The sequence below is a fragment of the Eupeodes corollae genome, chromosome 1 (genome assembly GCF_945859685.1).
Source record: "Eupeodes corollae chromosome 1, idEupCoro1.1, whole genome shotgun sequence".
Classification (NCBI taxonomy): Eukaryota; Metazoa; Arthropoda; class Insecta; order Diptera; family Syrphidae; genus Eupeodes; species Eupeodes corollae.
The window spans coordinates 279,945,076-279,956,542 of record NC_079147.1 but is presented as its reverse complement, the minus strand read 5'-3'; the positions used below and the strand labels follow the sequence as shown (position 1 = coordinate 279,956,542).

Below are 11,467 nucleotides of genomic sequence, written 5' to 3'. Positions count from 1 at the left end.
TAAACATCATAGAAAATGTCTGGTTATGGTTAGTACGCAAAGTTTATGAGGGTGGTCGTCAGTTCGAAATTTTTTTAAATTACCTTTAAAAGCTATTTGATTCCATGACTGATCGAATTTACGAAGTAATTAAAAATAAAGGTGGAAGTACCCACTACTAAACTTAAACAAAAACTTGTTTCATTCCATTCCAATACTAATTTTAATGTTTGTATCTATTCAGTTGACTCAAAAAAAACTTCTACTTTGCATAAGTTACACTTTGGAAGTTGTCGAAGGAAAACCTCACGGTTGTTTTTGGATAAAACTTTGAAATTCTGTTATTTATATGTTACGAAAATTTTTACCATCAACAGATTTCATATTAACCATCACTGTTTGGAAAAAATGGATAAAATATATTCAAAAATGTTTGTACGCATTCAGTTGACGAGGAGTGTATTAAAGTCTTACTATTTATTTATCATCTCCATTTCTTAACTTCAAGGTTAACTTATTGCCCAAACAATGATACCCTAATAACATATTCTAGACCAAATAACCTCCTTTTCCTAGTTTTACATATTTGTATTTTATTGATTTTATCAAAGTAATTGCATACATATTCGGGAAGGACTTTTTAAGCATACATATGTGACTTCATCAACTATTTTATTGTTTTCCTTGTCATAAAATAGTCTGAAAACTCTTCGTAGTTATTTCAAATAGTCTTTTGCAAAACAACAATACTTGAATATTAAAGAAGTGAAATGAAGAAATTTTCAAAGTCACGTTTCATAAATTCTTTGAGTAAAACCTTTGATGAATATTGTGCTGTGTCTAGTGTTCATGGAATGAAATTTTTTAAAGATAAAACCACTAGCAAGGGTTTAAGGTAAGACAAGACAAACTAAATTAAAATTTTTATTTATATTAAAGCTGAATAAAAAATCAATATCAATAGAAATGGAAATTTAGTTGATATTATTAAATTTTAAAATATTTTCAATTTCGCGTGTAATTTTTTAAAGATCTGACAGTTATCGAAATCTTGTATCTTGAAATAAATTGAAGTATTAAGCGTAAAAACTTATCATTTAATAATTGTATGCTTAAGAAAAAACTTTAATATATAAAACGTAGTTTTAGAATTTTCAAAGGTCTATTCTTTAAAATTTTAACTTTTTTAATACCTTACTGTGTAAAAACATTTTATGTTGTCCTTTATTATTTATTATATCCAAATACGTAACTAAAAACATAACTTAAAAACTAATAATGAAACAAAATAAAATTAGAAGTATAGGAATATGGAATCTTGAGGTTCTAAGAAATTGCTGATTATTTGCTCGCATAAATAAAGCTTTCCACCAAAATTCAGCTTTGTCGGAATGTTTTTGAAGTGAAAATATATGTGCTTTCTTTATCGAAGCCCTAATTTAGACAGAGTATCAACATCTCGCGAATTTGATGCTTTGTCTGATTCCATCCAAAGAATTGTTTCGTCCTATCCTCGCACTGAAATCATTGTTACTTGCGATTTCAATGTACACAATTCTCCATGGCTACAACATTCAGGGCAGACAACACCCGATGGAGTGTGTGCAGAAATCTTCGCTGAGTTGAACCACCTAACTCAGCTGGTCAACGAGCCCACCCGAATATCGGACGTTAAAGGTCGAGCAGAAAACACTCTTGACTTGTTTCTTACCTCTTACCTCCTCTAGCCAAATCTGACCATTGTGTTATATGAGCAAATGTCTCGTGTCAAAACTGTTCAGTTAAAGAAAGAGCTCCTAAGAGAACCGTTTGGCAATACGAAAAAGCCAACTGGGACGGTGTCAATAATTACTTCAGGGTCTTCAACTGGTCACTATGCTTCCTCGATAGTGACGTTAACGCCAGCGCTGAATTGATTACACGTTTATTTCTCCTGGGAATGAGAACTTTTATACCGAACAGGGTTTAAAGTATCAGACCCAAGGAAAACGCATGGTTTGATGCGAGCTGTAAAGAGGTTATTAGGGGCAAAGAGGTAAATTTCCGTTGCTATAAAGCCAACCGCACTGAGGAAAACCGGAAAAAGTTGAAACAAGCCAGATAGGCAAGCAACGCCCATATTCGATGGACTAAATTTGTACATGACCAAAGATTACGGCGAAAAATACAAACGCAGTACAATTTGTTGGTCATTTGTAAAAACATGAGGAATTCTTCCTCTTCATCGGTTAATACGCTCGTTGTCAAAGACACTCCTTTTGTTATCTCTTTAAAGAAAGCTAATCTCTTTGCTAGGCCAATTCTACGCTGCCAGTGAGTGTTATGACTCCGCCTGTACTTGAGCGAGTTAGTGATTCTATGGGACCAATCTTTTTTCGCACTCGTACTGTGGCAAGAGTCCTTAGAGATCTAAACACACATAAATCCGCTGGTCCGGATAACATCCCCGCTATTGTTCTGAAGAGGTGTTCTTCAACGCTGGCAAAACCACCGCGTAAGCTTTTTCATCTGTCCTACTCCTCAGGATGGAAAACTAACTACCGACCAATTGCATTTATGTCCCTTCTTTCCAAGGTCATGGAAACGCTGTTTAAGTGTCAGCTCAAGAAATATCTGAATCTAAAAATCTGAAGATCGAAACCTTCTTAATGACCGGCAATACGGCTTTCGTAGCAATAGGTCCACTGGTGATCTCAAGGTTTATCCCACCGAACAGTGGAGCAAATCTTAACATCGTTTTGGAGAAAGTAAGATTATTGCACTTGATATTTAAAAAGCATTTAATAGGGTTTGGCATCAGGCTCACTTATCGAAAATGCGTGCTTTCGGTTTTCATGAATCCCTCCTTCATTGGATTAGTAATTACCTTTTGGATCGTTTAATACAAGTAGTGTTGGGTGGATTCAAGTCTGAAAACCATAAAATAAATGCTGGTGTTCCTCAGGGCTCTGTTTTATCTTCAACACTCTTTCTCATTTTTGTTGATGATCTCCTGTCTGCAACATCTAATCCAATACACTGTTTCGCTGACGATAGTACTCTTAGCTTTTTATATTCGTTTTCAGACTCACATCCCTATTCTTCGGATGTGGAACTGCAACGACAAAATATGATAAGCTCATTAAATTCCGACCTAAACAGCATTGTTCAATGGGGATTTAAAAACCGCGTGGGAATTATTGCTTCGACAACCAATGCTGTCTTCTATCGTTAAAGCGGGATATACCCCCATTGCCATTATCCATGAATGGTACTTGCATCAATGAGACTGAACACCTCGATATTCTCGGTATGTGTGTTAGCAACCACCTCTTGGGGAATGGTCACATACGCTATGTCGCCAAAAATGTCGCAAAGTTTCCTTAGGCGATGCAAGAATTATTTTACCCCTTCTGATCTGGCTGTTATCTAAAAGACTTATATACGTTCAAAGCTTGAGTATAACTCCCATCTCTGGGCTGGTGCTTCTGCAACTTACTTAAGCCTCTTCGAAAGTATTGGAGGTAGAGCATTTAAATTGATAGATGATAATATCACCATAGGTTCATTAACTTTACTTCACTTGAACATCGTCGCCCAACTTCGGCCGTACGGTCAAATACAGAGATTCGTTCTTTAGCCGTACTACGCGAATATGGAATTTTGAGCTTTTTTTATATTAATTATAATGAACGAAATTAATATCGTACTATACATTTTTAAAGGATCGTATGGGCCTTAACAATTTTGGCTATGATTTACTTAGCCAACAAATTGGCTACCTCGTTTCATAAAGGTTTTATTGCAAATCCAGTTCGTATGATCATTGAAACTGATCATGCGGTTTCAGCAAAAATCTTATTTCCATCTGTAACAGTTTGTCCTGGTACACTGTTTAATCATTCAAAGGCAGTTAATCTGATACAAACTTTGTAAGTAACTTATTCAATTAAGCCAAACATAATTAATTTACATTAAATTTAATTTTAAATTACAGTAAACTTCCGAATGGAACTACTGAGGATATTGTCATGAAAAATCTTTACCAAATATATGCATTTACATATCCAAAATTCAAGACATCCAATGATAGGCTTTCAGTTCTCAGTGAGGTTATGAATCTAAATAATTATACTTTGATAAAATTTCTTGCTGATACTCAATGGGATTGTGGTGCATTCTTTTTCCGTTGTCGATTTCAATCGAAAACTGCCAATTGCAGCGACATATTCCGAATAAATAAAAGCCATGTTGGATTTTGCTGTTCTTTTAATTCGCAACAATCGAAGTAAGTGTGTTGGAATATTTTCTGCGGTCTCCACAAGAAATTCATTTTGTCATTATTGTTTTTTCTTGGCAGGGATAATATACACAGGTTCAAATCAAACCGTCATGGACTGCGTCAAGGACTATCGCTTATCTTCAACGATGTAGATTTTGATAATACCCATTTACTGAGCTCTAATCCCCAACGTTTTAGATTGCTTATCCATCGACCAACGGCATATCCTGATCAATCGACATTTCGAAAATTTCTGCATCGAAATGAAGAAATTCTGCTACGCTTCGATCCAACTGAAACAACATATTCCGATGAGGTTTGGAAGAGACTCACAATGGATGAACGCAATTGTACTCTTCTTTCCGAAACCCATTTGTATTCATTTAAAAACTACAATCGTCAAAATTGTATTGCCGAATGTTTAAGTTCGATTATTTTAAAAACTTGTAAATGTGTTCCTTTCAATTTATTTCCACCACCAAATAGTTTGGTTTGTAATTTTGGAGATGTTTCTTGTGTTTCGAATAATTATAGTACGAAGTTTTGTATTTTACTTTCAGAAGTGTGTTTTTTTAAACAAATATTGTGATATTATTTTCAGAACTTTTTAAAAGATTAAAGGATGATTGTAAATGTCTAGATCATTGCAAGAAAATTGAATATGCAATTCGTCTGACGAGTGGTAAACTCGAAACAACAGTTGATGTAGCTGATCCTTTTTAGTAAGTCGTTTTGAACTCAAATAGCAAACAATTCACGGACTTTCTTAACGTAGGATGTGAAAAAGTATTTAACCATTTTATTTTTTCTTCTTGTTTTCAGTGATGGGTTTCATGAAAATTTTACTGTGGTTCACGTGTTTTTGCAGTCGCAAGAATACCGTCGAATAAGACGGGACATTGTGTGGAACATTGTTTCACTTGCAGGTAAGTCTTACGGCTTAAGGTTTGTGACTTAATTTTAAAGGTAGACGTTTTAAAGATTTTATGTTTTTGATAGAACTTTTACATCAAGGACTTTTTACTTCTTGTGCATTGGGTTACTTGTTTCTTTGTTCAACTTTAATTCGAGTCGAATTTAGCAGGAATAAGCATGCTCTATCTTTTATTAACTTCCCATAGGAAGTAATTGTAATAGGAGCGATTTATCAAATTAAAATTTGTTGACATTTCTCGACGTTTCAAGGTCCCTAGAGTCGAAATAAGAGATTTTAGAAGGATATCTGTGCGTGCGTGTTCATACGTTCGCGACGTTTTTTCGTTGTCCATAGCTCAAGAACCAGAAGAGATATCGACTTCAAATAAATTTTGTTATGCAGATAATAAGGCAGAAAGATGCAGGAAGGGCTCTCAAGAAAATTGCATCTGTGGTTTTTTTACCATAGCAGTTTAAAAAAAGAGGCTGGGATGCGACCCACATTGATAACTTCCCATCCCGTCTGTCGATTTGTCTTGCTTAAAAGTTTGTCTATATGTACTCGTATCAATTTTTACCAAATTTGTGTACTATTTTTTTTAGATTTTATTTTTTATGAAAAAAACGGACTGTTGGATTTTTATATACAAATTAGTGAACATCGAAAACAATATTTTCTGTTTTACCAAGTTTTAGTATTGTTTTTTTTTTTGGAGCTTTATTTTTTGTAAAAAAAAAAACTGTCAATTCGAATTTTTTTTTTAAATTTTAGTGAATGTTGAAAACAATATTTCTTATAAACTAAAATTAGTTTGAACCCAATATTTCAAATTTTTGAAGAGATATTTGAGTCGAAAATCAATTTTTACCAACTTTTGTTAATTTTTTTTTAGGTTTTTAATTTTTTGTACAAAAACTGTCAATTCGATTTTTTTCAAAATTTTACTGAATGTTAACAACAATATTTTTCGAAAGATAAAAGTAGTTTAGAGCAAATATCTACAATTTTTGGAAAGATATTTGAGTCGAAAATCAATTTTTACCAACTTTTACAATTTTATTTTTAGGTTTTTATTTTTTGAAAAAAAAAATTTCAATTGGATTTTTCTAAAAAAAATTTCCTGATGTTAAAAACAATATTTTATTATAAGTAAAAATTAGTTACAAGCTATTATCTCAAATTTTTGAAAAGATATTTGAGTCGAAAATCAATTTTTACCAACTTTTATACATTTTTTTAGGTTTTTATTTTTTGTTTTTAAAACTGTCAATTCAATTTTCCTCAACATTTTTCAGAATATTGAAAACAATATTTCTTATAAGATAAAATAAGTTTAAAGCCTAAATTTCAAGTTCTTGAAAAGATATTTGAATCGATATTCAATTTTTACCAAATTTGAGTAATGTTTTTTAAGATTTTTATTTTTTATAAAAAAAAAACTGTCAATACGATTTTTCTCAAAATTTTATCATATGTCAAAAACATTATTCTTCGTTGCACAAAATTGTTTTGGAGATGAAATCATATTTTAGTCGTAAAATTTTGGAGGTGACAAATTTTTTTTCAGTTTTTTTGATTTATAAAAAAAAACCGTTGCATGTATGTATTGTATATATTATATAAAATTTCAAGTCTCTAGCGTTTTTGGCTCGTAAGATATTTAGGGTGAACCAAAATTTTCAAATTTGTATGCTGCTGCTATGGTAAAAAAAACCAAGCACGCAATTTTCTTGAGAGCCCTTTCTGCGCCTTTATGCGTTAATATCTGTATAACAAAATTTATTTGAAATCGATAACGAAAAAAACGTCCCGAACGTACGGACGTACAAACGTACGTACACACGCACGCACAGTCATCTTTCTATAAATCTTTTATTTCGACTCTAGGGACCTTGAAACGTCGAGAAATGTCAAAATTTTCAATTTGAAAAATCGGACCCGTTACAATAACTTCCTATGGGAAGTTAATAATAAACATTTCGACAGAGACGAATTTTAGTGAAGACCTTGGGTTTACGCTAAGAAATACAAATTTAAAAGTCCCAATCAATCCCATACGCTATTAGAAAGTTATTCGGGGTCAAAGGTCAAAATTTTAGGTTTTTGGATTTTTCTCAAAAACGGTAGGTTTTATCACAAAAATACCTCAGACCGAATTTATAAATCTCAAAATTCTCTAAAAAATGGTCCTCATGATTTTTTTTCTAAGTAGGTATCACCGTTCCTGAGATATCGCGATTGTAAGAGTTATGTTCAATATTATATGCACTTATTTGCCCCATATATAAATATTCAAGTGCTCAAGCAAGCAAAAATATCTATTTGTGTCTCTTGATATGATAATCGAACAACCAATGATAAAATCGATGAAGATAGATGGAGGTATTTCTCAAGGAAGAAGTACAGAAGAAAGTGTGATAAGCGAATGGGTTTACGGAATTCTCGAGTTAAGAAAAATGCTAAAGATATTAAAATACTTCTTGACTGGTTTTCATTACATGATCCTTTTCCCAAAATTAACAAAATCTTATCTATTGCTTGTGGAGTCATGGGTGACGATCAGATTAATTGTCATAAAGTTCGTGAAGTTGGGATTGCCTCCATGTCTAAAATTACTGGTCTAACTTCCATTAATATAAGATTTAAACCCGCTGATAAAGTACTTCCTCCTTTAGTTGCGAGTAGCACTTCAAAAGTTCACGAAGAAGAAGTACCAATAGACCCTGTATTATAAATTCAACGTATGAGTGTTACTAACACTTTTGAGGATGAAATTGAACAAATGAATTATCACCTCACTCTTAGCTCTTAGATGCAGCTGGGATGCGTAAAACAGCAAAGTCAGCCATCTACGATTGCTTTCAATAAATCAATACTGGGGCTGATCGCACTAACGCTGCTTACATTCTCAATGAAGATATCTACTACCAGCGTTGCCACAATGTTACAAGTGTAACAAAAGTGTTACACTTTTCTTAATTTGTTTGTATTTGTTACTATGTTACTTTTTTTCTTTTTGTTACATTTTTTTCTCCAAACTTTTCCTTCTTTAAAAATGTACTTTAAGATTTTTTAATCAGTTTGAAGTGCGCTTAAACAACACCTCCACCTATTTGTACACCTACGTCCTAAATTAGGTTAAAATCACCTTCAAAACACAAATTATTTGAAAAAAAAAGATCCAATTGGCTGTGCAAAAGTATGTACGGAAATTAGTTCTCCACTTCAAACAATAATCACGAAAGGAATTCGGTTTCGAAAATCTTAATGACGGGCTTTTCATCACTTCATCACTTTGGAAAAGGTCACTTAAATCAACAACTGGAATTCGGTTTTTTCTTGCTGTTTATGGAGCTCCAAGAAAAAATAGATTGCATTGATAAGTAGAGATATTCAACCTTTTTCAAAAATACACAAAACAACATCGGCATCTGCTATTTAACACTTGTATCGAGTACACTATCAAGTTCAGACGTGGCAAGGCAATCAACTGAACCCTGAAGGCTGGGGTTGGAAATTAATAAATAACATTTTGGAACCGATTCAAACTTTACTCCACCCTGCTGCAGAAAAACTTTTTAACACTATTTTTTGCAATTGCAAGAAAACTTGTAGTGCCAAATGCGGCTGTAGAAAAGTCGGATTAGAGTGTTATTCAGCGTGTACCGATTGCCAAGGTCAGTCTTGCTCAAATGTTTAATTAAATACAACATAGGGAGATTTATGTGATTTTGATTAAGAACCAACTGATCCATCTTCTTTTGAACAATTTATAAACATCCTACAAGATGAAGAAAAAGAAGAAGAAATTGGGGAAGTCATGATAGTTGAATATGAGTATGAATCAGATTGAAATATTAGAAGAAACAAGAACGACAATTGAATTCAGTAACCAAAATCAACATTAATAATCATCATACAGTCAAATAAGTATTATCTCTCAAAATTACATCATAATGGTTTTTGGAATGGGGAAACCACGTTAAAAAAAAACGCACCGAGTACACTACCTATAAGGTGGTGGGGAATTGTGTGCATATTATGTTGAACATAACTCTTACAATCGCGATATCTCAGGAACGGTGATACTTAGAAAACAATCATGAGGACCATTTTCGTAGAGATAAATCTAAAAAACTAAAATTTTGACTTTGGCCCCGAACAACTTTCTAAGCTCGCATCAATCTTGGGGACTTTTAAATTTGTATTTCTTAGCGTAAACCCAAGGTATCCACCAAAATTTGGCTCTGTCGGAATTTTTGTTATTGGACCACTAGTTTAATGTCTTTTACAAAAAATAAAAATAAGTTGGTAAAAATTGATTTTCGACTCAAATATCTTTTCAAAAATTTAAGATTATTGCTTGCACTTATTTTATCTTATAAGAAATATTGCTTTCAACAATTTAAAAATTTTGAGAAAAAACAAATTGACAGTTTTTTTTACAAAAAATTAAAACTTAACAAAAAAAATACTAAAACTTTGTAAAAATTTACTTTCGACTCAAATAGCTTTTCAAAAATTTAAAATATTGTCTTCAAACTTTTTTTATTTTATTTAAAATATACCAGAAACAGTACACATATTTGGTAAAAATTGATGTTCGGTTCTTGATATCTCTCAAATAAATTTCATTCATCCAATTTGTAAAAATTTAAGAAATGCTACTTAAATTGGTAAACATTTGTTTTCGACTAAAATCTTTTTAACAAAACTAGTTTTACAAACTAAACTATTTCTTTATATGAAAAATATTGCTGATAATTTAAAATTTTTAAGAATAATTCAACTTACAACTTTTTAACCCAACCCTACAAGCTTTTACGCAAGACAAATCCACAGACGGGATGTGAAGTTATCATTGTGGGCCGCAACCCAGGCTCTTTTTAATTTTAGGATAATCAAACCTGTATTCCAGCACCAACTATACAAAAAGGAGCAACTTGTATGATGTGTCATATGGTTATTAATTGTGACCTTGAGGTCACAACAAAAGTGTCCCCTTTTGAACAGCATACGTTTAAGGATAATATTAAGGCCCAAAGCTTGAATGTTTAAATCATGGTTTGACAAGTTTCAAGTTTTGTTTTCATTACATCTTGTGAAAAATTCACAAATCCTCCAAGAGTAATTCTTGCCATGAAAATTGCTTTCTTAAATAATCCGTTTGGATTTGGCATAAAAACCGTAGGTCCTCTTCATCCCTGCAATAACTCGTAAACAGAAATAGTTGAGAGTTGCAAGTTGCAAGTTGCAAGTTGCAAGTCACTAGGCCCTAGTTCTCTAGGGACTCTTTTATCACTTTATTTATGTATTTATTTAATAACAAAATTGTATAATTGTATTGAGTTAATTAATAAGAATGTTTTTTTTTTAATTTTGTTTTTAGGAAATCTTGGAAACTGCTACAGTGTTTTTGTGGGAATAAGCGCATTATCAATTTTCGAACTAATTTATTTCTCCGTGTTTGTACTTCGACGGAATTATAAAAACAACACTGATTTGGAAAACTGAGACGTGAGACCAACCTAATTTAAAACGCTAATCCATCGCAGATTTCTAATCCTTGACTCAGGATTTATTTATATTTAGAAAATGAGAATCTTAAGACGAAGTTTTATTAATGTTTTTTTTTTTAACAATCTAGATTCAATGAACAGGCTTTTACGCGGAAATTCTTAGTTTTTGGGCTTGTTTTACGTTAAAATTTGTACGGGCGTGTTTTTTCTACGCTGAAAATTTCATGCGCAACAGAGGCATTTACTTTAAATAAGTTTATCTGACGTCTAACCTATTTTGTATTGGTCGGATTTACTTCACTTTTCAATGTTTAACCATAAAATTGTGGGAACGAGATTAAATGACGAGGCTTCAAACTCAAAAGCGTTCAATTTGAACAACGTCCAAAGCTCAGAAAAAAATGGGGGATTTGATTACTCACTTTGTGTCAGATCCATATCTCTGATACCTTATACACCTTTGTTTTTCACTTTCGACGAAAATTATAAATCAATTTGTCAACTGTCTGTTTCCTTTTTTGTTTTGTTAAATTTCAAATAAAATTCCGGACAAAATTCAAAAACCCATCAGAATGTCACTTTCATCAGCTAAATCAAGATTAAATAAAACAAATCCTACAAAACCATTAAAACCAATTAAACCATTAAAACGTCAACCACCATTTTACTGCGTAGTTAGAACATCTCAAAAAGGAAAACCAAAGAAAACATCAAGTTTTGCTTCTTATGATCTTTCAAAGGAAGAAAATATCTTCGAAGGAAATTTCTCGGGACCAATGAAAAGTGTGTCGA

General features: G+C 32.3%; 1 protein-coding gene across 1 annotated transcript; it reads left to right on the top strand.

Moving 5' to 3' along the window:
- Nucleotides 1-3,686: 3,686 nt before the first annotated feature.
- On the top strand, nt 3,687-11,235 carry LOC129943260 (sodium channel protein Nach-like). Its single transcript, XM_056052569.1, has 6 exons — nt 3,687-3,890; nt 3,956-4,246; nt 4,319-4,773; nt 4,842-4,962; nt 5,063-5,166; nt 10,546-11,235. The coding sequence occupies exons 1-6, from the start codon at nt 3,712-3,714 to the stop codon at nt 10,668-10,670; spliced, it is 1,275 nt and encodes a 424-aa protein (XP_055908544.1). The 5' UTR covers nt 3,687-3,711; the 3' UTR covers nt 10,671-11,235.
- The last annotated feature ends 232 nt before the right edge of the window (nt 11,236-11,467 follow it).

Bases quoted from the DNA above. Each gene is read 5' to 3' on its own strand.
- LOC129943260 (XM_056052569.1), top strand. From the start codon at position 3,712: ATGATTTACTTAGCCAACAAATTGGCTACCTCGTTTCATAAAGGTTTT. The intron at 4,774-4,841 runs GTACGAAGTTTT...TATTATTTTCAG, and splicing joins TTGTGTTTCGAATAATTATA to AACTTTTTAAAAGATTAAAG. The intron at 4,963-5,062 runs GTAAGTCGTTTT...TCTTGTTTTCAG, and splicing joins GATGTAGCTGATCCTTTTTA to TGATGGGTTTCATGAAAATT.